Source organism: Nannobrachium achirus, assembly GCF_963921795.1.
Source record: "Nannobrachium achirus genome assembly, chromosome: 1".
In the NCBI taxonomy this organism is placed as follows: Eukaryota; Metazoa; Chordata; class Actinopteri; order Myctophiformes; family Myctophidae; genus Nannobrachium; species Nannobrachium achirus.
Window position 1 is genome coordinate 63386528 of NC_137810.1, and position 25388 is coordinate 63411915.

At 44.8% G+C, this 25388-nt stretch overlaps 1 protein-coding gene across 2 annotated transcripts; it reads left to right on the forward strand.

Moving 5' to 3' along the window:
• The first annotated feature begins 357 nt into the window (after nucleotides 1–357).
• On the forward strand, nucleotides 358–2195 carry LOC308284965 (coiled-coil domain-containing protein 106-like). 2 transcript variants are annotated; one of them, XM_080725688.1, is made up of 3 exons: nucleotides 367–385; nucleotides 493–1521; nucleotides 1624–2195. In XM_080725688.1, exons 2-3 carry the CDS (start codon nucleotides 1398–1400, stop codon nucleotides 1938–1940), a joined length of 441 nt encoding a protein of 146 aa, XP_080581814.1. In that variant the 5' UTR covers nucleotides 367–385; nucleotides 493–1397; the 3' UTR covers nucleotides 1941–2195. The 2 variants fall into 2 exon arrangements, with proteins under 2 accessions (XP_080581813.1, XP_080581814.1); XM_080725687.1 differs by having other exon boundaries at nucleotides 358–1521.
• The last annotated feature ends 23193 nt before the right edge of the window (nucleotides 2196–25388 follow it).

Here is a 25388-nt window from a genome sequence, read left to right on the forward strand (position 1 = left end):
TGTGTTCGCACTCAACAGTAAGCAAACCAAGTTTAAGTGTATAGAGGGTGTCTGCAGGACAGGACTAAATGCAACTCATGAATAGAACCATGTTTTACTGAATATAATGCCTCAACTCTTAGTGCTTGTCAGGGTGGGTGGGGTGGTTGTCCCCAATTAAAATGATTATTTTGGGGGTCCCAGCCTGAAAAGGTTGAGAACCACTGTTCTAGAGTGCAGCAGTCTGTTCTCAAGAAATAACATTGATATAGCATGTTCCTATGCCATTTACTAATGTGCCTCACTTTTGTCTTGCCAGCTTCAAAGATGAGCCGACGCAAGGCAACTGCTAAAAGCAAGCACTTGGTTGAACCGGAAATGGATCTGGTCCAGAACGACACAAAAGGTTTAGTCTTTGAAATCTTTAATTTGAAACATTGGCAACATTGTTTACTTGCCTCCATGACATTTTGCTAGTTGCTTGTGTTGTAATCACACATGCCTCACCAACAGCCTCGCCAAATGCCGTTCATGATGTGCAACGTCTCCAGCAACTCCTGGAGGCAGAGAAGGAGAAGGGTCGGATCCGCGAGGAAACCATCTCTCTGCTCAAGGAGGACAAATCTTACCTTCAGAGAGAGCTGGAGAAGAAGGACGAGCTCATCCGTGACCTCGTGTCCAACAGCAACGCGGATGGAGCTGGTACCAGCTCGGGGACCAAGTCGGAGAAGTCCAGTGAGTAGCTTTCCACGTTCACAAAGAAACATCTCTTTAATAACTTGTAAACTGTCAACTGTGATTATTTACTTGCTATTTGTAAATAAATACTATATAAATATTTTTGCCTACTGTTAAAATGTTCTAGACCCCTAGAGAGACTGACTGTATGAACCCTGGATTTGTCATTTGCAGCTGTCAAACGCAAACATGGAACCCGACCATTGAAAAAAACTTCCAAGATTGTGGACGAGGAGGAAGACTCTCATTCTCTTCTCTCTGACTCCTCTGCAGGTAGATCTTCACATTGTCAACACATACTGTAAATCTGCTGTTCAGTGTAGGGCTACACAGGATCATGCTAGCTGAAGGGAAATCTGACACTTAAAGGAGTAGTTCACCCCCAAAATGACCATTTTTGATTCATGCCATGGAGACCTGAATTCATGGATCTTTTTTAGTTTTTGTCGCATTTCCTAAGCCTAATTTGATTATAATAAATTTACCCCAATTGATGGGGGCTTTATTGGCTTAGGAATGTGACAAAAACCCAAAAAATATCCATGAATTCATGGCTCCATGGCGTGAGTAATCAATAGGAAAAGTGAGCATGTCGTTTTCACTAGCATTTCTTTCATGTTAATACTGTATTTACATTGTCATGATGTTTGACTCCTTGATTTATACTCTTAGATTCATCCATGGAACGCTATAAACGGAAGAGATCCCCGGCAAAATCTCCAGAATACTCTTCCTCCTCCTCCTCCCACCGTCCACGTAAAGCCACAGACAAATCAGCGGATGACCTGGCTACTCGTTCAAGAGGTACGGTACAGCTCATTAGTTTGAAAAAATGTGGGTAAAGGGGGTAAAATGTAATGGGCTTTTTCAAATAAATGTTTTCTTTCCGTTTTTGAATGTGTACAGCTAGAAACACCAAGGGCACAATTGCAAGGTACAAGATGGCTCTGGATGCATTCAACAAAGGGGGCTCCATGAAGTCAGCCTTCGAGCTGGTCGGAGCTGACCGAAACACCATCTCCAGGACGGTGCCGATAGCTGAGCTGAGCATCGCAGCTCCAGAGGTATTGAGAAGCCTGGGGGCCTGGGATGAGCGGAAGGAGAAGATGTCTGCCTACGTTGAAAGATGCCGTGCTGCAGTCACGCCCGAGATCAGGGAAGAGATCGCTCGAATGAAGGTCGAGGGACTTCTGCTTCCCATCGCCAGTTCCACCCCAGTGTAGGTGGTGTGGAATCTGTGCGGGTTGTTGCCATAGTTCACGCTCCTCGTGGCTTGGGAGCTAAAGCAAGCAAGTCACCGTGTTTGGCGTGAACTATGGCAACAACCTGCACCGATTCCACTTCTCGTGTTGCCACATGGGCTCATTGTTTGGGTGTTTGTTCGGGTGTTTTTATATTAAACGAGTAGTTAGTTCACCCTCAAAATGACCGTTTCTCTATCAACATCTCGCCCCATGGAGACTAGAATTCATGGGTCTTTTTTTGTTTTGATGCATTCCTAAGCCAATAATTTGATACTGAATGTACCATTGATTCGGGGCTTTATTGCCTCAGGAATGTTACAAAAACTAAAGAGATCCATGAATTCAAGTCTCCATGGGGTGAGTAACCAATGGAAAAAAGGGCATTTTGGGGGGATCTCTTTTGTCTGTAGCAATCCATGGATGAATGTAAGAGTATAAATCAAGGAAGAGTCTTTTTGGGGATCACTTCTGTTTGTAGCGCTCCATGGATGAATATTAATAATGATGTAAAGGTTAACATGTTAAAGGGCCAGTTCACCTCTGGGGCAACCAGATGTTATTTTATTGTTGCGAGTTAATTTTCTGTGTTCAATCTGTGTTTTGAGATATTTTAGTATTTCATCATGAATGATGATGCATTTTGCATCATGAGTCATCATGCTGAATCATATGATGTAAAATGCATTATCATTCATGCTGAAATACTAAAATATCTCAAAAAATAACTCGGGATTGTGTTGATCGTGTCCCAAACAACAATAAAATAAGATCTGGTTGCCCCAGAGGTGATTAAGAAACTACTCCTTTAGGGCCACATGTTTATGCTCTAAGAGCCTATTTTTATTTAGTTCACTCACTGTTGTGAGCAGTACAGTACATGCCTTGTTTAAATATGCTCTAAGAGCCTACTTGACTTCATTCTCACTGTTAGGGGCCTTTTCCAATGGCAAAGAACCGGTTCAGGTTCTTTCTCCTGCCTATGGGATGAACCAGAGGTGAGCTTTTCCACAAGAACAGAGTTTGGTTCCGAACCTTAAAAGTTGGTTTGTGGCCGGTTCGCAAGAACAAACCAAGGTTCCAAGCAAGTTGCCATCCCATAGGCGGGAGAAAGAACCCGAACCGGTTCTTTGCTGGTGGAAAAGGCCCCTTAACATTTAATCTGCTGCACTGCACCAAAAAAATGGAAGAAAAATGTAAATTCTATTTTGTGTGTCCTCTGATGCCCCCCTGTGGTGGTGGTGGAATGTTTTATTTATTTTATTGTTTAAAATTGTACTGTTTGTACTGCATTGTGGCTGACTGTTTTTTTTGTATAGCACCCTGTTGTTGTTGTTTGCACCCATGGGCAAATAAAACTTGTAAAATGTATTTGGTCTTTTTCTTACTTTGAATATGTATTGTCTTGCTTTATAATAACTTAGGATGCAGCGTAGATTCTTTTAAATGCATGCAAATGCATCACACTTTACTTAGCCCCGACAATGACGCGCTATGATGACTTATGCCTTATTATAGATGCATCCATATGTGTCACACTTTACTTAACACCTACAATGACGCCTCATGGAGACTCATGATACTGCATGGGTTATTATAGCATACTATGAGTCGTGTGTATAAGTAATCATAAGCAGTCAGTCTAGAGAGCATTATGATGCACTATGAGTGTCCTCATAATGCATTATAGATGTGATCTTCATAAGTATTCAAGAGCATCCACAACTTGAGTCATTATAATTAATTATAAGTTACATTATAATGTCTTATGACTGTTGATATAGTGCATCAGGAAGCATGAGTGTTTATGAGGGTAGTTATGAAGCATTATGAGTGCATTATAATGCATTATGAATGCCGTCATAATGCATTGTAAGTGTGGGCTTCATAGAAAGTGTTACCGAATTTTGTTATTGATGGTGGAGTACTGAAATTGGCAAACGTTTCTGGCAAACATTGACAACAAGAAGGAGCTGTTAAGTAAGAAGGAGCTGTACTCATTCCTTTCAAGTAAGTTGTTAACAGATACACAGTTTCCAGATGACAAGGGTGTCTACATTACTGCAGGTGATCAAGTCCACCACGTTGGAAACAGTCCACCAATGGATCAATGCAACCATGAGGAAGCTTACACTCGTGTCCTAGTAGGCCTACATCTTCTCTATGCCCTCCAAACATCATCACTTGGGATGGTGCATACTGGAGACACAGATGTTGTTGTAGTGCTTCTGTGTAATTTTCATCACATCCAGGCTCTCTCTCTAGGTCGTCCTCAGATGAGCCTTCCATCGTCGCTTCCAGTCATCCCGGTTTTCCATACATCCTGTCAGCTCGCTGGTGCTTTGCGCTCCTGTGTCTTTCTTGAGTACATCCACATTATGTTAGTGTGGGACGTCCTGGTGACCGGTGCCCATGTGTTGGTTCCCCACAGCACCAGTTTGCTTTCTGGCAGCTGACATGTGCTGACGTTGCTGATGTTGAGCACTACACAAAACATTCTGGTGTAGCACCCGTCTAGAGACTTCTGCAGAGCAAGGTCCAGCTTTCACTGCCATATAAGAGAACAGACTCTACCGTCACATAGAAGAAGCCGAGTTTGGTTTGTCGAGGGAGGCTGGAGTTCCATACACTAGCCATGCCATTAAGGGCCCTCCATGCAAGTGCCTTCCTCACTTAAAGATCTTGCTCTGTTGAGTCGACCTATGAGCCCAGGTACTTGAAGACCTTGACCTCCTTCAGAGCAGTGCCTCCTGTTGTTGTGAGAGGTGGATGTTCTGTTTGGATGTTATTGGTGATTACCTCAGTTTTCTTGGCATTCAGCTGAAGGCCAACCTTGGCACACTCTGACTCCACTCTGCTCAAGAGTTCCTGTGCTTGCTCTACGTAGTTGGAGAGTAGGCTGATGTCATCCGCGTAGTCTAGGTCTGTCAAGACTACTGCAGGGTGCCGTCCTGAGGCCAAGATCCTACTCTTGTCCACTGATGGCCTTCCTGAGCGCATGATCCAGGACTAGGGTGTCTCCTTGCAGTACCCCAGCCAGGATGTCAAACTCCTCACTGTTGCCATCTGGGGTCACCACCTTGGTCCGTGTTCCTGCATACATGGTCTCTATTGCCCGGAGTAGGTTGGGAGGGAGCCGTCAGGTTGTTCTTCTTCACCTCCTCGATTAGTCTCCTCAAGGCCAAGATCTGGGCTACTGTGGTTCTCTCCTCTCGAAAGCCGTTTTGGTCTTCCCTCAGGTGAGGGTCGATGTCATGCCAAATCCGGTTTAGTATCAGCTGTGGAAATCTGGATCTCCTTCAAAGCTGTAAAGACTACTAGAATGATCTCCTTGTATACCATCGCCACAAACCTGGGCATGACAACATGCAAGGGCATGGCTCTCTTCCATGCATTCACTGGCTCAGACAGCACATCGTCATTCAAATTCAAGGGTAAGCGATCCTGCTGCAAGGTGATGCGCAAAGTGCCATCCCTCATGGAGGAATCTGTAACCCTCGCAGACACTCCAACATAAGCATCTCCAAGGCTGAAAAAACTGGCGACAAACTTTGTCTGTAGGCTGTACCCTGATGACTCAAATGAGGGCAATGATGTTGATCGTGTTCGAATGACACAATTCTCACAGAAAACTAGGAATGTGGAAAGAATTCCACCCCCAACTGATGCTAAAATCACACAAAGCGGTACACAGTATCTCTATAGTCATGTCATCAACATAGATCAGTCCCATTTCCCATATTCCCTCCTGATTGGCTACCTTTGCCTTCTAAAGTTTGTGTATGCGACATGATGTTCGCTTATCTCCCGATTAGGGAGTCTTACTGGTTCATTCAGGTCCATGATGCCCGTCCACAGTCCCACTGATTATGGGATTCGTGGTCTCATTTGGACCACTCTGCCCCTTGCCAAGGATATATTAAAGTGTGAAGTGCACTTGTAAAAGTGCTTGTATGCCAACCTGCACTCGTAGCAGTTACATGAAAGAAAAGTTGAAATGCACACATCTGTGCAAATGTAGGCCTACTTGTGAGAACTAGCTAGACCAGAGAAGACTGTATATAGGTGTTGGATTTTTTTTTGGCTTTGTTAAAATATTGTTCTAGTAGTTGTTAAAGCCAATGGCACTATATTGTGGTACAGGAAAAAGATGTAACTGTATTGTTTTGTATGAGTGTAATAACCATGTTATTGTTTCATTGTGTGAAATATCATATAATACCATAATATTCAAAACAAACATTTGACTCCAATTGATTCCTCACACAGTATTGACTTGATATAGCAATACAAAATATATATTACACAGCAAAACTAAGACACTGTTCAAAAAACACATTTCCGATTTTGGTCATTTTGGAAATAGGGCAAAAAATATATTTTTCTTCAATCTACTGTCTTGACACTCGAACCAAAATTGTTCTATAGACCATAATCTACAAATTGGAAGTGAAAAATAAACTTTCACACAAATTTAAAATGAAAACCTAAAATTACATGTACACGGAACCCCACTAGTCTGTGATCTCTCGCACCCGAGTAATCCGAGGTGGCTGATTATGTACTTTTATTTTCAAGGAAGATGCACCAGTGATTATGTTTCTTCCTTTCATTTAATCATTATAGAAGAATACTAAACACTGTTCAGATGTAACAAGGATGTAGAGAAGTAGCATTGCAATAGAAATAAAGAACCAAGAAGAAAGTAAATGTATTTTCTTTTGTGTACATGACATTCACCAATGAGGATCAAAAAACATTTACATATAAAGTACTTGGAGATCAGAATCCTTACATTGATAATACAATACAACCATAATCCATCAAAATATACTAGGCCTACCCACAAAAAGTTCAGAAACGTAAATATGTCCCCTTTAATAATACCAATTGGTATTGTGTTTTATATCATTTTTATCAATGATTAGTCACAGCTTGTAAGCATCGGGCATTCGTGGAATGAGCAGAACAGCCAAACGTGTGGAAAGCACCCCAAGAAATTTGCCAAAATGGCCTGCAACTGTTCTGTTGTTATTCACCTTTGTTACATTGAATGATTGCACTCTCCCACAGTAATAAGGAAAAGAGGAAACAACACCTACGGTATTGGCAAGTCTTACACTCAGTGTCAGCGAAGCCCAAAACGAGAGTGAATGAACAGTATTGCATGCCATTTTGGCAATTTCTACCGCTACCCACACATTTATTTGTTCGGCTCATTCCACAAATGAATGAAATGAACCAATAGAGTGATTGTGGAATGTAATCCTGGGCGCTACACTCCCTCTGCCAACCCTGAGTCTGTGTTCTTTAATTAACAATCATAATAAAATCTGACAAAGCAACTCTCAATGCCAAATGTCTCTAAGCCAAACAGTGGCGTCAGTTCAGCAACAGCTAGGGTATGGCAAAGATGGGAGTCCTCATGGAAAAGAGGCATTACATTTTGTATAACAAGGTTCTATTGTGAAAATAGCAGATCTCGCGCTGCGAGGCGTTGTGAGCATTGTGAGCATTGTGAGCATTTTTACACAGGTTTCTACGGTTTCTTGGGCTGGATATGACAGCCTGGACTGGTTGTTCAAGTGCAGCTAAACTTGGCATGTTAGTAAATGTGCCACACTTAACAATAATGCATTGCACCTGTGCAGCTGACCTGCGGAACCTGGGAATAAACCATTTTGTCAAAATGGGGAGAATATAATTATAATGCCTTGTTGAAGTGGCATTTTGTTACATTTTGCATTTTATTTTTACTATTTAACAACATAATAACCAGCACAGATCGACAAAGAGACATTCATGGATTTATATTTATTTACAACTTTTATTACCCCCCTGGACCCAAAGTATGGCAGCTGCATACCCCTGCCATACCCAATTGACGCCCCTGAAGCCAAATGACTCTATGCCAAATTCTCTCTGTTCCAAATTTATAAAACTTTCTAATTTACTCGTTTCAGTATTTCATTTACTTGGCTGGGCTATACTCCTCTCAGTTGTCAACAATTTTTACACTCATGATAGGTGTGTAAGTGTCTGCCATTGTGGCCATAACCCTAAAATACCCATCTTTGTAGGTGATATTAGAGCCTCCCTTACGCCTGACGAATCTGCTCTCTGCGTTGTAATACATCTCTACGTAAAGATCGTAGTCACAGTTTTTGCTCTGACCAAACAAGCCCGCTGCATACCAGTTAGAGTACAGATTGAAGTCGTAGGGCACGGAAAACATGAAAGCTAGTTCCTTTGAAGCCGATTTCCTGCGGAAGTCGTAGAGGTCGTACGTGAAGACGCCAACGGCGTCGCTTGCAGCATGTGGTGTCTTGGTGAACTCCACAATCTTCTCCTGGTTGGGGTGAATTTCATGCGGTAAAGATTTGGCGCACTGGCCGCTCTGAATGTACATCCTTAACAGTAAGGAGAAGAAAAATTAAAGTTAGAGCAACAAAAACAACAAATATGTAGAAACACACTGGTAACAAAGAAGTTTGGTGTGTCTGGGGAGGCGATGGTTCACTTCTACAGAGCTATTGTGGAGAGTGTCACTTTGTGGTATGGCAATACAACCGCCTTAGAGAGGAGGCAGCTGGAAAGTGTAGTGCGCATTGCATGTAAGATCACAGGCCATGACCTTCCAACTGTCTCCTCCATTCACTCCACACGCACCAAACGCAGGATGAAGAAGGTGATCGCTGATCCCCCCCACCCTGCTAGTTCCTTGTTTGTAACCCTGCTCTTAGGCAGGAGACTCCGGTCTCTTAAGTGCAAGACCACCCGCTTCAAGAACAGTACCTATCCTGAAGCTGTCCGCCTCTTGAATGCGGACCCTTCTTTTATACACACTTTACAGCTTGAAGCTTCTCAATGAATAATGTTATTTATTCTTCTTATTTATATAGATTTTGTTTTGTTGCGACAGTCTTGTATGGTGAAGCAGGGCTTTGCTTTACCAAAAGACGTACACATTTGAAACTTGGAGATACGAGGTTTCTGCCCGACAGTGACAATATTTGAGTGATTATGTTGCGAGGAAAACGCTGTGATAATAGCCATTTTGGTTAGAACTGACTGAAAATAACTTTGTACTTCAAGTTTAAAATGTTAAAATATTTTTTCTAGTGTCCAAACAAATTCCAAATATTATAAAATATTGCCCCGTCACCCACTTTTAAAACCCCTGCTCTATATCATTGTCCTGTAATGTCTCGTCGAATCATGTCATGTGTTTATGTTTTTTGTGGACCCCATGAAGAGTAGCTGTTATGTATACCAGCTAATGAGGATCCTAAATAAACTCCATGAACTCTATAAGCATATATACGCAAAAATAAAATGCGGAAATGACGGACAGATGCCAGCTTCCGTGTTAGGATTTCGCCTATAGACTAGTTCCAGACTCTATTTAGCGTTCGGAGATTGTGGAATAGTTATCTGGCTACGCGAGACTAATACAAGTTCAACTTTAACCCTAACCCTTCCTTTTTATGATTCACCCATCTTCGTAGATTTGAGTGTAAAAAAACACATCCCTAGCTGACAAGATGATTCATTTATACATTTCTCAAAAATCACTCAAATCAACTCAAATGACCATACTAGTAATATAAATAAATTATTAGTTCTTATGTGCAGGTGCATTCACAGGTGTGTGTATATCCAGTATCTGCAAATTCCTTATGTTTGAATGAAAGAAACAATATTCCTACCTTGAATCAAAATGTATTCTTCTGTATTCAGTACTTCAAGTACAACTTCTTGTCATTGTCCTTTGTCAAATACATATACACGTTAAGTGCATGGGGTGGCGTCTTTTCCAAATAGACTCCTCCCTTTTAAACCGGCCCCTTGCCTTTGTCACCCCACCTCTCAATTTACTAGCTTTTTCGTGCAAGCCGTCATTCAATTGTTTGAATTGATCAGAGTCCTGGTGATATGCAGGCTCATCCTCTTCCATATACCCATCATCATGTACTTTATGGTATGTGCGGGGCCTTAGACTTTCTCATCAACATAGAATACCTGCTCATCTTAATGGAAGCCACAATTATTGAAGCTACCGTGCAGAACAAACAAATAGTTTAGCTGGAAGAACTTGATCTCCTCCTGTCCTCAAGTAACACAATAGATATAGATAAGGAAATGGCTATTCTAAAAGCTCACACCATGTGGTTTTGATGGGCTTAGATCACGTGTAGATTGTCAGTGGTTAAGTGGCTCGTTGGTCTGGGTACCTTAGTATAATTGCTGTGTTCAATTTGAATCCTCCCTTTCGTCCTCCTTTATTTTAGAATTGAAAATTGTAAAAACACAAATCACAAAAATGGTCAAGGGATCTTAATATAATTTGTTGGCTCAATCTGAATCCAACAAACAGAATTTTAGTAATTTTTCCTTCCCCCCCCCCCCTTTTTGTTCAGAATTGAAAGAATTGTGAAAACGCTAATAAAACATCACAAAAACGGTCTGGGGATCTTAGTTTAGCCTAATTGGTATGTTAAATTTTCAGTTTTATTTAAGCAAATTTAAAAAATCACATCACGAGGTCTTCACGGGTCCAATTTGAACTACCCGAACCCAAAAGGACCCGGGGGAAATGGACCCGGACCCATATGGCCCCGTCTATCATTTGGAATTTGAGAACCGTTACCCGATCAGCCCCGAGACGTGATGGATCCGATCCGAACGGCCCCGCCTGTTATTAGAAAAATTGGATCCGATACCCGAGCAGAACGAGAGATCCGAGACCCGAACCTGTCGCCCCGAAATGAAAGAATGCCAACGTTATTATATTAAGAGTTGTATCAGACATATTTCTTACCTAACGTCGCCACGGTGCTGCTGTTGCTGTCAGCGGCTGTGCCTCTCGCTCTCGCCAAAAGATGATCTTTTCCCAGACCAGTAAGTCAATGCGGACAGTTTGTAAATACAAATAAATCCATGTTTTTATTCCTTCTTCTTTGGCTGGCCAATGCTAATGCTATCGTTTTCTGTCGCATGTGTTGTTCATTATATCTTTCTGCTTTGAGTGTCCATTTTGCTCTGCAGAGCATGACAACACGCAATGACAACTCCATTGTAAACCGTTAACCAAAACGTTACGTTAATATCTTTGATAATAATAACAATCCAACTGATACAGTCAGTGTTGTTGTGACGCCTATGTGAAGTCAGCTGCATTAGCGTTAGCTGCAATAAGACTTCCGGTGCCGATCTCTTCAGAATAAGAGTACCCCTGAGGCAATTGAAAAATGTTGAAAAACGAGTAATTGTCCCATGATATGCACATTCAAAATATAGATTAAGCATTAAAACGAACACACTAAATGCTAATTGTGTTTCTGGGTAAAAAAAAAGTTTTATTAACATTAGAAAAACATTATAAATGGATAAATGCAGTTCACTGGAGTGCATAGCCTTTACAAATTGGGCACTGGACAGGAGGCGGCTCTTTGCGTCGGCACTTTGGAGACACACACGCGTTCGGGGAGACCTCCTCTATCACTCCACACTCTCCGCTAAGCAGGAGAGGTGTAAAATCAATTTCTGTTGGCTTTCCAGTGCAGCCACTCGCTCAAAATAGTGACATTTTCAGGCATTTTCAAACTCTAGTTGGCGCTGGAGAGCAGACGGCTCTTTGCGTCGGCACTTTGGAGACACGCACGCGTTCGGGGAGACCTCCTCTATCACTCCACACTCTCTGCTAAGCAGGAGAGGTGTAAAATCAATTTTTGTTGGCTTTCCAGTGCAGCCTCTCGCTCAAAATAGTGACATTTTCAGGCATTTTCAAACTCTAGTTGGCGCTGGAGAGCAGACGGCTCTTTGCGTCGGCACTTTGGAGACACGCACGCGTTCGGGGAGACCTCCTCTATCATTCCACACTCTCCGCTAAGCAGGAGAGGTGTAAAATCAATTTCTGTTGGCTGTCCAGTGCAGCCACTCGCTCAAAATAGTGTCATTTTCAGACATTTTCAAACTCTAGTTGGCGCTGGAGAGCAGACGGCTCTTTGCGTCGGCACTTTGGAGACACGCACGCGTTCGGGGAGACCTCCTCTATCACTCCACACTCTCCGCTAAGCAGGAGAGGTGTAAAATCAATTTCTGTTGGCTGTCCAGTGCAGCCACTCGCTCAAAATAGTGTCATTTTCAGACATTTTCAAACTCTAGTTGGCGCTGGAGAGCAGACGGCTCTTTGCGTCGGCACTTTGGAGACACGCACGCTTTCAGGGAGACCTCCTCTATCACTCCACACTCTCCGCTAAGCAGGAGAGGTGTAAAATCAATTTCTGTTGGCTGTCCAGTGCAGCCACTCGCTCAAAATAGTGTCATTTTCAGACATTTTAAAACTCTAGTTGGCGCTGGAGAGCAGACGGCTCTTTGCGTCGGCACTTTGGAGACACGCACGCGTTCAGGGAGACCTCCTCTATCACACCACACTCTCCGTTAAGCAGGAGAGGTGTAAAATCAATTTCTGTTGGCTTTCCAGTGCAGCCTCTCGCTCAAAATAATGACATTTTCAGGCATTTTCAAACTCTAGTTGGCGCTGGAGAGCAGACGGCTCTTTGCGTCGGCACTTTGGAGACACGCACGCGTTCGGGGAGACCTCCTCTATCATTCCACACTCTCCGCTAAGCAGGAGAGGTGTAAAATCAATTTCTGTTGGCTGTCCAGTGCAGCCACTCGCTCAAAATAGTGTCATTTTCAGACATTTTCAAACTCTAGTTGGCGCTGGAGAGCAGACGGCTCTTTGCGTCGGCACTTTGGAGACACGCACGCGTTCGGGGAGACCTCCTCTATCACTCCACACTCTCCGCTAAGCAGGAGAGGTGTAAAATCAATTTCTGTTGGCTGTCCAGTGCAGCCACTCGCTCAAAATAGTGTCATTTTCAGACATTTTCAAACTCTAGTTGGCGCTGGAGAGCAGACGGCTCTTTGCGTCGGCACTTTGGAGACACGCACGCTTTCAGGGAGACCTCCTCTATCACTCCACACTCTCCGCTAAGCAGGAGAGGTGTAAAATCAATTTATGTTGGCTGTCCAGTGCAGCCACTCGCTCAAAATAGTGTCATTTTCAGACATTTTAAAACTCTAGTTGGCGCTGGAGAGCAGACGGCTCTTTGCGTCGGCACTTTGGAGACACGCACGCGTTCAGGGAGACCTCCTCTATCACACCACACTCTCCGTTAAGCAGGAGAGGTGTAAAATCAATTTCTGTTGGCTTTCCAGTGCAGCCTCTCGCTCAAAATAATGACATTTTCAGGCATTTTCAAACTCTAGTTGGCGCTGGAGAGCAGACGGCTCTTTGCGTCGGCACTTTGGAGACACGCACGCGTTCGGGGAGACCTCCTCTATCATTCCACACTCTCCGCTAAGCAGGAGAGGTGTAAAATCAATTTCTGTTGGCTGTCCAGTGCAGCCACTCGCTCAAAATAGTGTCATTTTCAGACATTTTAAAACTCTAGTTGGCGCTGGAGAGCAGACGGCTCTTTGCGTCGGCACTTTGGAGACACGCACGCGTTCAGGGAGACCTCCTCTATCACTCCACACTCTCTGCTAAGCAGGAGAGGTGTAAAATCAATTTTTGTTGGCTTTCCAGTGCAGCCTCTCGCTCAAAATAGTGACATTTTCAGGCATTTTCAAACTCTAGTTGGCGCTGGAGAGCAGACGGCTCTTTGCGTCGGCACTTTGGAGACACGCACGCGTTCGGGGAGACCTCCTCTATCATTCCACACTCTCCGCTAAGCAGGAGAGGTGTAAAATCAATTTCTGTTGGCTGTCCAGTGCAGCCACTCGCTCAAAATAGTGTCATTTTCAGACATTTTCAAACTCTAGTTGGCGCTGGAGAGCAGGCGGCTCTTTGCGTCGGCACTTTGGAGACACGCACGCGTTCGGGGAGACCTCCTCTATCACTCCACACTCTCCGCTAAGCAGGAGAGGTGTAAAATCAATTTCTGTTGGCTGTCCAGTGCAGCCACTCGCTCAAAATAGTGTCATTTTCAGACATTTTCAAACTCTAGTTGGCGCTGGAGAGCAGACGGCTCTTTGCGTCGGCACTTTGGAGACACGCACGCTTTCAGGGAGACCTCCTCTATCACTCCACACTCTCCGCTAAGCAGGAGAGGTGTAAAATCAATTTATGTTGGCTGTCCAGTGCAGCCACTCGCTCAAAATAGTGTCATTTTCAGACATTTTAAAACTCTAGTTGGCGCTGGAGAGCAGACGGCTCTTTGCGTCGGCACTTTGGAGACACGCACGCGTTCAGGGAGACCTCCTCTATCACACCACACTCTCCGTTAAGCAGGAGAGGTGTAAAATCAATTTCTGTTGGCTTTCCAGTGCAGCCTCTCGCTCAAAATAATGACATTTTCAGGCATTTTCAAACTCTAGTTGGCGCTGGAGAGCAGACGGCTCTTTGCGTCGGCACTTTGGAGACACGCACGCGTTCGGGGAGACCTCCTCTATCATTCCACACTCTCCGCTAAGCAGGAGAGGTGTAAAATCAATTTCTGTTGGCTGTCCAGTGCAGCCACTCGCTCAAAATAGTGTCATTTTCAGACATTTTCAAACTCTAGTTGGCGCTGGAGAGCAGACGGCTCTTTGCGTCGGCACTTTGGAGACACGCACGCGTTCGGGGAGACCTCCTCTATCACTCCACACTCTCCGCTAAGCAGGAGAGGTGTAAAATCAATTTCTGTTGGCTGTCCAGTGCAGCCACTCGCTCAAAATAGTGTCATTTTCAGACATTTTCAAACTCTAGTTGGCGCTGGAGAGCAGACGGCTCTTTGCGTCGGCACTTTGGAGACACGCACGCTTTCAGGGAGACCTCCTCTATCACTCCACACTCTCCGCTAAGCAGGAGAGGTGTAAAATCAATTTATGTTGGCTGTCCAGTGCAGCCACTCGCTCAAAATAGTGTCATTTTCAGACATTTTAAAACTCTAGTTGGCGCTGGAGAGCAGACGGCTCTTTGCGTCGGCACTTTGGAGACACGCACGCGTTCAGGGAGACCTCCTCTATCACACCACACTCTCCGTTAAGCAGGAGAGGTGTAAAATCAATTTCTGTTGGCTTTCCAGTGCAGCCTCTCGCTCAAAATAATGACATTTTCAGGCATTTTCAAACTCTAGTTGGCGCTGGAGAGCAGACGGCTCTTTGCGTCGGCACTTTGGAGACACGCACGCGTTCGGGGAGACCTCCTCTATCATTCCACACTCTCCGCTAAGCAGGAGAGGTGTAAAATCAATTTCTGTTGGCTGTCCAGTGCAGCCTCTCGCTCAAAATAGTGTCATTTTCAGACATTTTCAAACTCTAGTTGGCGCTGGAGAGCAGACGGCTCTTTGCGTCGGCACTTTGGAGACACGCACGCGTTCGGGGAGACCTCCTCTATCACTCCACACTCTCCGCTAAGCAGGAGAGGTGTAAAATCAATTTCTGTTGGCTGTCCAGTGCAGCCACTCGCTCAAAATAGTGTCATTTTCAGACATTTTCAAACTCTAGTTGGCGCTGGAGAGCAGACGGCTCTTTGCGTCGGCACTTTGGAGACACGCACGCTTTCAGGGAGACCTCCTCTATCACTCCACACTCTCCGCTAAGCAGGAGAGGTGTAAAATCAATTTCTGTTGGCTGTCCAGTGCAGCCACTCGCTCAAAATAGTGTCATTTTCAGACATTTTCAAACTCTAGTTGGCGCTGGAGAGCAGACGGCTCTTTGCGTCGGCACTTTGGAGACACGCACGCTTTCAGGGAGACCTCCTCTATCACTCCACACTCTCCGCTAAGCAGGAGAGGTGTAAAATCAATTTCTGTTGGCTGTCCAGTGCAGCCACTCGCTCAAAATAGTGTCATTTTCAGACATTTTAAAACTCTAGTTGGCGCTGGAGAGCAGACGGCTCTTTGCGTCGGCACTTTGGAGACACGCACGCGTTCAGGGAGACCTCCTCTATCACACCACACTCTCCGTTAAGCAGGAGAGGTGTAAAATCAATTTCTGTTGGCTTTCCAGTGCAGCCTCTCGCTCAAAATAATGACATTTTCAGGCATTTTCAAACTCTAGTTGGCGCTGGAGAGCAGACGGCTCTTTGCGTCGGCACTTTGGAGACACGCACGCGTTCGGGGAGACCTCCTCTATCATTCCACACTCTCCGCTAAGCAGGAGAGGTGTAAAATCAATTTCTGTTGGCTGTCCAGTGCAGCCACTCGCTCAAAATAGTGTCATTTTCAGACATTTTAAAACTCTAGTTGGCGCTGGAGAGCAGACGGCTCTTTGCGTCGGCACTTTGGAGACACGCACGCGTTCAGGGAGACCTCCTCTATCACACCACACTCTCCGTTAAGCAGGAGAGGTGTAAAATCAATTTCTGTTGGCTTTCCAGTGCAGCCTCTCGCTCAAAATAATGACATTTTCAGGCATTTTCAAACTCTAGTTGGCACTGGAGAGCAGACGGCTCTTTGCGTCGGCACTTTGGAGACACGCACGCGTTCGGGGAGACCTCCTCTATCATTCCACACTCTCCGCTAAGCAGGAGAGGTGTAAAATCAATTTCTGTTGGCTGTCCAGTGCAGCCACTCGCTCAAAATAGTGTCATTTTCAGACATTTTCAAACTCTAGTTGGCGCTGGAGAGCAGACGGCTCTTTGCGTCGGCACTTTGGAGACACGCACGCGTTCGGGGAGACCTCCTCTATCACTCCACACTCTCCGCTAAGCAGGAGAGGTGTAAAATCAATTTCTGTTGGCTGTCCAGTGCAGCCACTCGCTCAAAATAGTGTCATTTTCAGACATTTTCAAACTCTAGTTGGCGCTGGAGAGCAGACGGCTCTTTGCGTCGGCACTTTGGAGACACGCACGCTTTCAGGGAGACCTCCTCTATCACTCCACACTCTCCGCTAAGCAGGAGAGGTGTAAAATCAATTTCTGTTGGCTGTCCAGTGCAGCCACTCGCTCAAAATAGTGTCATTTTCAGACATTTTCAAACTCTAGTTGGCGCTGGAGAGCAGACGGCTCTTTGCGTCGGCACTTTGGAGACACGCACGCTTTCAGGGAGACCTCCTCTATCACTCCACACTCTCCGCTAAGCAGGAGAGGTGTAAAATCAATTTCTGTTGGCTGTCCAGTGCAGCCACTCGCTCAAAATAGTGTCATTTTCAGACATTTTAAAACTCTAGTTGGCGCTGGAGAGCAGACGGCTCTTTGCGTCGGCACTTTGGAGACACGCACGCGTTCAGGGAGACCTCCTCTATCACACCACACTCTCCGTTAAGCAGGAGAGGTGTAAAATCAATTTCTGTTGGCTTTCCAGTGCAGCCTCTCGCTCAAAATAATGACATTTTCAGGCATTTTCAAACTCTAGTTGGCGCTGGAGAGCAGACGGCTCTTTGCGTCGGCACTTTGGAGACACGCACGCGTTCGGGGAGACCTCCTCTATCATTCCACACTCTCCGCTAAGCAGGAGAGGTGTAAAATCAATTTCTGTTGGCTGTCCAGTGCAGCCACTCGCTCAAAATAGTGTCATTTTCAGACATTTTCAAACTCTAGTTGGCGCTGGAGAGCAGACGGCTCTTTGCGTCGGCACTTTGGAGACACGCACGCGTTCGGGGAGACCTCCTCTATCACTCCACACTCTCCGCTAAGCAGGAGAGGTGTAAAATCAATTTCTGTTGGCTGTCCAGTGCAGCCACTCGCTCAAAATAGTGTCATTTTCAGACATTTTCAAACTCTAGTTGGCGCTGGAGAGCAGACGGCTCTTTGCGTCGGCACTTTGGAGACACGCACGCTTTCAGGGAGACCTCCTCTATCACTCCACACTCTCCGCTAAGCAGGAGAGGTGTAAAATCAATTTCTGTTGGCTGTCCAGTGCAGCCACTCGCTCAAAATAGTGTCATTTTCAGACATTTTCAAACTCTAGTTGGCGCTGGAGAGCAGACGGCTCTTTGCGTCGGCACTTTGGAGACACGCACGCTTTCAGGGAGACCTCCTCTATCACTCCACACTCTCCGCTAAGCAGGAGAGGTGTAAAATCAATTTCTGTTGGCTGTCCAGTGCAGCCACTCGCTCAAAATAGTGTCATTTTCAGAAAACACCAATGACACAGGTATAAATAACTATCATGCAGAAACTATTTTAAACAAACTGTTCACATTCCTCCCAAGTATTCCAGTATGGTCAGATCTACTCTCAGGTGATTTGCAGAGATTCTCTGCAGTCTATGCTGCTCAAATAAACCAATGTAAGAAAAGCACAGCGATCAGTGAGGCCATGTTCAAAAACACAAAGGTTTTGCTTTTAGGAAATGAGAAACAGAAACTTGATGAATGTGTAGAGAAGATTCGCACATTATACAAACAGTCAGCCATAGATTTCTGTGACAAAGTAAGGCACAGGCCACCACAGATACAGCGTGTCCTTCCCCCACCACCTGAGGAGGGGTGGGATAAACCAGCACAAGTGCCGAAACAACTTAGAAAGTCTTTTCAAGTACGGCCATTTTCACGTTCAAAGATGTTCTCACAAAATGATGTCCCAGAAAGTGTGCCAGATAAATCAAAGGCACAAAACAGAGACACAAACAATGAAATATGCAATAGAATATGCAGGTTTGAAAATAATGAGAATAACTGCTGGCTCAATGCTACATTACAATCCATCCTACATCTGCAAGTAGTGCAAGATAAATTGAAACACTTGACAGCTGCTTCTATGGTTCAGATGTCATCAATTTAGCAATTCTCATCCAGGAGTTTTTACAAATCCCAATATGTGTGAATCCATACCATTACCATTACTAACATTTTTAAAACAGACATCTGCTTTCCAAACAGGTCACATACGGCTTGAAGCAACAGCAAAACAGTCAGCAGCCAAGCAGTCAGCAGCCAAGCAGTCAGAAATGTTTAGAAATGCGCTTGAGAAAATTGAAGTGGCCAACACGCATGCAGTGTCATTAGTGTCTCAGCAATTGTCTAGAACAGTCGTATGGACCATGCCTGAAAATGCCTGAAAATGTCACTATTTTGAGCGAGTGGCTGCACTGGACAGCCAACAGAAATTGATTTTACACCTCTCCTGCTTAGCGGAGAGTGTGGAGTGATAGAGGAGGTCTCCCCAAACGCGTGCGTGTCTCCAAAGTGCCGACGCAAAGAGCCGTCTGCTCTCCAGCGCCAACTAGAGTTTGAAAATGCCTGAAAATGTCACTATTTTGAGCGAGTGGCTGCACTGGACAGCCAACAGAAATTGATTTTACACCTCTCCTGCTTAGCGGAGAGTGTGGAGTGATAGAGGAGGTCTCCCCGAACGCGTGCGTGTCTCCAAAGTGCCGACGCAAAGAGCCGTCTGCTCTCCAGCGCCAACTAGAGTTTGAAAATGCCTGAAAATATCACTATTTTGAGTGAGTGGCTGCACTGGACAGCCAACAGAAATTGATTTTACACCTCTCCTGCTTAGCGGAGAGTGTGGAGTGATAGAGGTCTCCCCGAACGCGTGCGTGTCTCCAAAGTGCCGACGCAAAGAGCCGTCTGCTCTCCAGCGCCAACTAGAGTTTGAAAATGCCTGAAAATGTCAAAATTTTGAGCGAGTGGCTGCACTGGACAGCCAACAGAAATTGATTTTACACCTCTCCTGCTTAGCGGAGAGTGTGGAGTGATAGAGGAGGTCTCCCCGAACGCGTGCGTGTCTCCAAAGTGCCGACGCAAAGAGCCGTCTGCTCTCCAGCGCCAACTAGAGTTTGAAAATGCCTGAAAATGTCACTATTTTGAGTGAGTGGCTGCACTGGACAGCCAACAGAAATTGATTTTACACCTCTCCTGCTTAGCGGAGAGTGTGGAGTGATAGAGGAGGTCTCCCCGAACGCGTGTGTGTCTCCAAAGTGCAGACGCAAAGAGCCGTCTGCTCTCCAGCGCCAACTAGAGTTTGAAAATGTCTGAAAATGTCACTATTTTGAGCGAGTGGCTGCACTGGACAGCCAACAGAAATTGATTTTACACCTCTCCTGCTTAGCGGAGAGTGTGGAGTGATAGAGGAGGTCTCCCCGAACGTGTGCGTGTCTCCAAAGTGCCGACGCAAAGAGCCGTCTGCTCTCCAGCGCCAACTAGAGTTTGAAAATGTCTGAAAATGTCACTATTTTGAGCGAGTGGCTGCACTGGACAGCCAACAGAAATTGATTTTACACCTCTCCTGCTTAGCGGAGAGTGTGGAGTGATAGAGGAGGTCTCCCCGAACGTGTGCGTGTCTCCAAAGTGCCGACGCAAAGAGCCGTCTGCTCTCCAGCGCCAACTAGAGTTTGAAAATGCCTGAAAATGTCACTATTTTGAGCGAGTGGCTGCACTGGAAAGCCAACAGAAATTGATTTTACACCTCTCCTGCTTAGCGGAGAGTGTGGAGTGATAGAGGAGGTCTCCCCGAACGCGTGCGTGTCTCCAAAGTGCCGACGCAAAGAGCCGTCTGCTCTCCAGCGCCAACTAGAGTTTGAAAATGCCTGAAAATGTCACTATTTTGAGCGAGTGGCTGCACTGGACAGCCAACAGAAATTGATTTTACACCTCTCCTGCTTAGCGGAGAGTGTGGAGTGATAGAGGAGGTCTCCCCGAACGTGTGCGTGTCTCCAAAGTGCCGACGCAAAGAGCCGTCTGCTCTCCAGCGCCAACTAGAGTTTGAAAATGTCTGAAAATGTCACTATTTTGAGCGAGTGGCTGCACTGGACAGCCAACAGAAATTGATTTTACACCTCTCCTGCTTAGCGGAGAGTGTGGAGTGATAGAGGAGGTCTCCCCGAACGTGTGCGTGTCTCCAAAGTGCCGACGCAAAGAGCCGTCTGCTCTCCAGCGCCAACTAGAGTTTGAAAATGCCTGAAAATGTCACTATTTTGAGCGAGTGGCTGCGCTGGAAAGCCAACAGAAATTGATTTTACACCTCTCCTGCTTAGCGGAGAGTGTGGAGTGATAGAGGAGGTCTCCCCGAACGCGTGCGTGTCTCCAAAGTGCCGACGCAAAGAGCCGTCTGCTCTCCAGCGCCAACTAGAGTTTGAAAATGCCTGAAAATGTCACTATTTTGAGCGAGTGGCTGCACTGGACAGCCAACAGAAATTGATTTTACACCTCTGCTGCTTAGCGGAGAGTGTGGAGTGATAGAGGAGGTCTCCCCGAACGCGTGCGTGTCTCCAAAGTGCCGACGCAAAGAGCCGTCTGCTCTCCAGCGCCAACTAGAGTTTGAAAATGTCTGAAAATGTCACTATTTTGAGCGAGTGGCTGCACTGGACAGCCAACAGAAATTGATTTTACACCTCTCCTGCTTAGCGGAGAGTGTGGAGTGATAGAGGAGGTCTCCCCGAACGTGTGCGTGTCTCCAAAGTGCCGACGCAAAGAGCCGTCTGTTCTCCAGCGCCAACTAGAGTTTGAAAATGTCTGAAAATGTCACTATTTTGAGCGAGTGGCTGCACTGGACAGCCAACAGAAATTGATTTTACACCTCTCCTGCTTAGCGGAGAGTGTGGAGTGATAGAGGAGGTCTCCCCGAACGCGTGCGTGTCTCCAAAGTGCCGACGCAAAGAGCCGTCTGCTCTCCAGCGCCAACTAGAGTTTGAAAATGCCTGAAAATGTCACTATTTTGAGCGAGTGGCTGCACTGGAAAGCCAACAGAAATTGATTTTACACCTCTCCTGCTTAGCGGAGAGTGTGGAGTGATAGAGGAGGTCTCCCCGAACGCGTGCGTGTCTCCAAAGTGCCGACGCAAAGAGCCGTCTGCTCTCCAGCGCCAACTAGAGTTTGAAAATGCCTGAAAATGTCACTATTTTGAGCGAGTGGCTGCACTGGACAGCCAACAGAAATTGATTTTACACCTCTGCTGCTTAGCGGAGAGTGTGGAGTGATAGAGGAGGTCTCCCCGAACGCGTGCGTGTCTCCAAAGTGCCGACGCAAAGAGTCGTCTGCTCTCCAGCGCCAACTAGAGTTTGAAAATGTCACTTTTTTGCGTGTGTTCAAAGTGCCAACGCCTGTCTAGTGCCCACTAGAGCTTTTGGGGGCGTTTTCTTTTTTTTACATTGAACTCCTTACATCCTTGTTCCATCTTTTACTTAGTACATTTTACCTTTCACTCTGTACTTGGTCTACGGCTTTTTCACTTCAACACCAAACCTATTGCCAAATATAGCAGATCTACAAGCTTGTAGATCTTCTATTTTTGGCTAAAGTTCTCCTCAGAAAAGGGATGAGAGGGTTGTCCATTTATTCTAAAAGAATGGTCCTATCACACATAGATTTGGTGCCTTTCCCTGTAGTAATTCTGAGGACCCGATAGGGGTCCTGGACCCCCTGTTGAAGACCCCTGGTGTACATGCACACACGGTGTATTTTCATTACTTACATTAAGCCCATAGTAGCCTACCATACATTACATCTGCCCAATCTAAATAAACAGATAAAGTAAAATTGATAATTAAGTAACTGGACCTCATTAGATGTAGCCTACTCAACAACCAATTGAAGCTCTTCTATGGATTACAATAGAAATAATGGAATTAACTTGTTAAGTGGCCTTTAATGGCTCGCATACCACGAATTTCAATCTGAAAGAACCTGGAAAATGTGTTAGGACAATTAGAAGTACACTAGTATAGAGACATACATCATACACGTATTTCTAAAATACATTTGTGTCTTTTAAATAAACATTATTTAGTGGACTTTTATTTTGAAGGCTGGAGCTTCGCTTAATGCAGCCACCTCCCAGGCCGGAAACGCTAATGCAGCTGACTTCACGGAGCTTGTTGTGACTGAGTGAGTTCTACTTCTCAGTTCTCACAACCAATGCAACAGATTACATGCTGCATCTTTAGTGCCATCGTGTGGCGTTATCTATTTGGTGCAGTTGTTGCGTTCACTTTCACTTCAATCTCGGCCTGTCTCGGCTCCACTCGGGTAACAGGAGATACCCGGGGAACCGGGGCAGACGGCCCCGGCCCCGGCCCGCCCCGCGGTAAAAGCTCGAAAACGGCCCCGTTACCCGGCTCGGTTCGGTTCGGATCGCGGGCAATTTCGGATCTCGGGCAGGTCCGAAGACCTCTACGCAAATCCTTTCCTTTTTTGGTTCGGAATTGAGAAATAGTGAAAGCGCCAATAACGAAATCCCAGAAATGGTCAGGGGATGATAGTATAATTTGTTGGTTCCATTTGAATTCAACAATATGAATTCCCTGTCCCTTACTTCCTCTATATATGATTGAGCTGCTGTACCTACTGTACATAAATAGGCACTGTGTGAAGTGGAATTGCACCTACTGTAGGCTACATAACTTCATACTGTGAAGTTGAATATACGGTACCTGTTGCCCATAGAATACACTGTGAAGTCTACAAAAACATTAGGTACAGTAGCAACTACTGGAAAAAATGCTGTTGGTGTACTATACCAAACATATGTACATTTGAGGATGCACTTGTATTCTCTCTTTGCTCTCTTGCCTTTTGTACTCTCTTTTCCCCAAAAAAACTTTCTATGCCACCATTTCTTATTTTCTATTTATTCTGCTGTTATTATACTGTATACACCGCTGCATTGTCTGAAGGAAGCCAAACCAAAATAAGGTTTACTCTTACTGTATACCTGCAAAAAGATGTAACAATAAAGTTCAACCTTGAACCCATGCACCTTGAACAAAAACAAATGTGGTTTGTTTTTCTGAGACATTTTTAAGAACCACTTAAAAACACTACCGTTTAAACAAGCATTTATGGAATTTCGAAAATGTTGTTGTCGTTGTTAGTTGAGCGGCTAGTGAGCCCGCCAGGGAAGCCTAAGGTTCAATGGGTCCATGAGCCAGATATTTAACCACTAATTGCTCCCGAAAACAAAAAGGTATGGAAGCATTTGTGGAATTTCTCAGATTTTGTTGTTGTTTTTAATCATTTGAATGCTTCGTGCTGTGTCTTTGTTTCTGTTGCATGTTGTATGCACTCTGTGAGTTCTCTCTGTGAGAGAACTCCAATTGTGGGGAAGGCAGTGTCATGCCCATTACAACATATTTATGGCAGTCTGCTCCCCAAACTGGTGAACAGTGACAGTGTTCCAGAATACAGTAGGGTGCCAAATATAGCCTCTATGGCATGAAGCACAATGCATCTTCAGCAGGTACTGGGTTAGATATCAAGGGTACCACATGGCCCGCAAGGAAGAAGTACTTCATGTGCTTCATGAGAGAGAAGGTGACACGTTATTGCCATTGTGTCTCCCTGCACAAGTGTAGGGAGACAGGGTAAGGGTTCATGCTGTGACCCGTAAGGGTTCATTTGGGTAAATTTAGGGGCAAATAAGTTTAGGAATAAGGTGTAAAGCATGGACACAAAGATACAGCGTAGGGAAACCCTAATCCTAACCCTAACCCTAACCCGAAATTAAATATTTTGTGTTAATATTAAAACCTCCAACATAAATGTTTGTTCACCTCTGATCAAAGTTTGGCACCTTTGCAACTATTGTGACACTTCATTCAATTATCATGCCCTTCATTAATCATGTGCATATATTTAATGGCATGTGTTGGGCGTTAGGCTTTCTCATTAACAAACAGCAGTAGAATGCCTGCACCTTTGTGGAAACCACAACTATTAAAGCTACCATGCACAAAACAAAAACAAATGGTTGTTTAGCTGGAAGAACTTGATCTCCCAGTTCCTGGCACACTGTGGAAGGTCTGCGATGCGAACAAAGCATAAATGAACTTGACATTGTAAACAGACGAGTGCGAGTGATGGCAGGATTTCAGCATCAACAGAGAGGGACAGTTAGTTTCTGACATGCACAATACATCACTTTACGCGCTAAGGTTGCAGATTTACATTTCATGAAAAATACGCACATTATATAATGATTTTATATAGGCCTATATCTTTTTTTTTTTTTTTTTTTTTTTTTTACAAATGATATATTTACAAATACAAATATTTGATATACAAATATATATTTAAAAGCCAGCTTACAGCTATCTGTAGGTAAATAAGGGTGTGAGAATCAAATCTCAGAGATTTCATTTATTTGATTAAATTGCTTGCAACCAACATACAAATAAGTTTAAAAAGTCAATCAAGGATACAAACTAGAAGCAGTGCTCTTCCGAGCACAGGTCTCCACCAGGCCAGGCACCTGGTGGTGCTATAATATGCCAATGTAAAAAGGGTGGCATGTGTTCTTCACCAATCTTAGACCTTTCATGGTGCCACCATGAGGCTGATTTGAACATTTTGTAGTGTAATTTCTTCCTTGGCCTTTTGCGAATGTGCATGCACAATTTCATTACAATTGCACGCTGTGTTTGATTTGAGGCATTTTGTCCAAAACGGACCAATCTTACAAACTTTGAAAGACAATCTCAGCCAATCAGGATGGAATATGGACAATCAGACAGATCCATGTCGATCACATGACTGTAGAGATACTGTCTACCGATT

Bases quoted from the DNA above. Each gene is read 5' to 3' on its own strand.
- LOC308284965 (XM_080725687.1), top strand. From the start codon at position 1,398: ATGGAACGCTATAAACGGAAGAGATCCCCGGCAAAATCTCCAGAATAC. The intron at 1,522-1,623 runs GTACGGTACAGC...GAATGTGTACAG, and splicing joins CCTGGCTACTCGTTCAAGAG to CTAGAAACACCAAGGGCACA.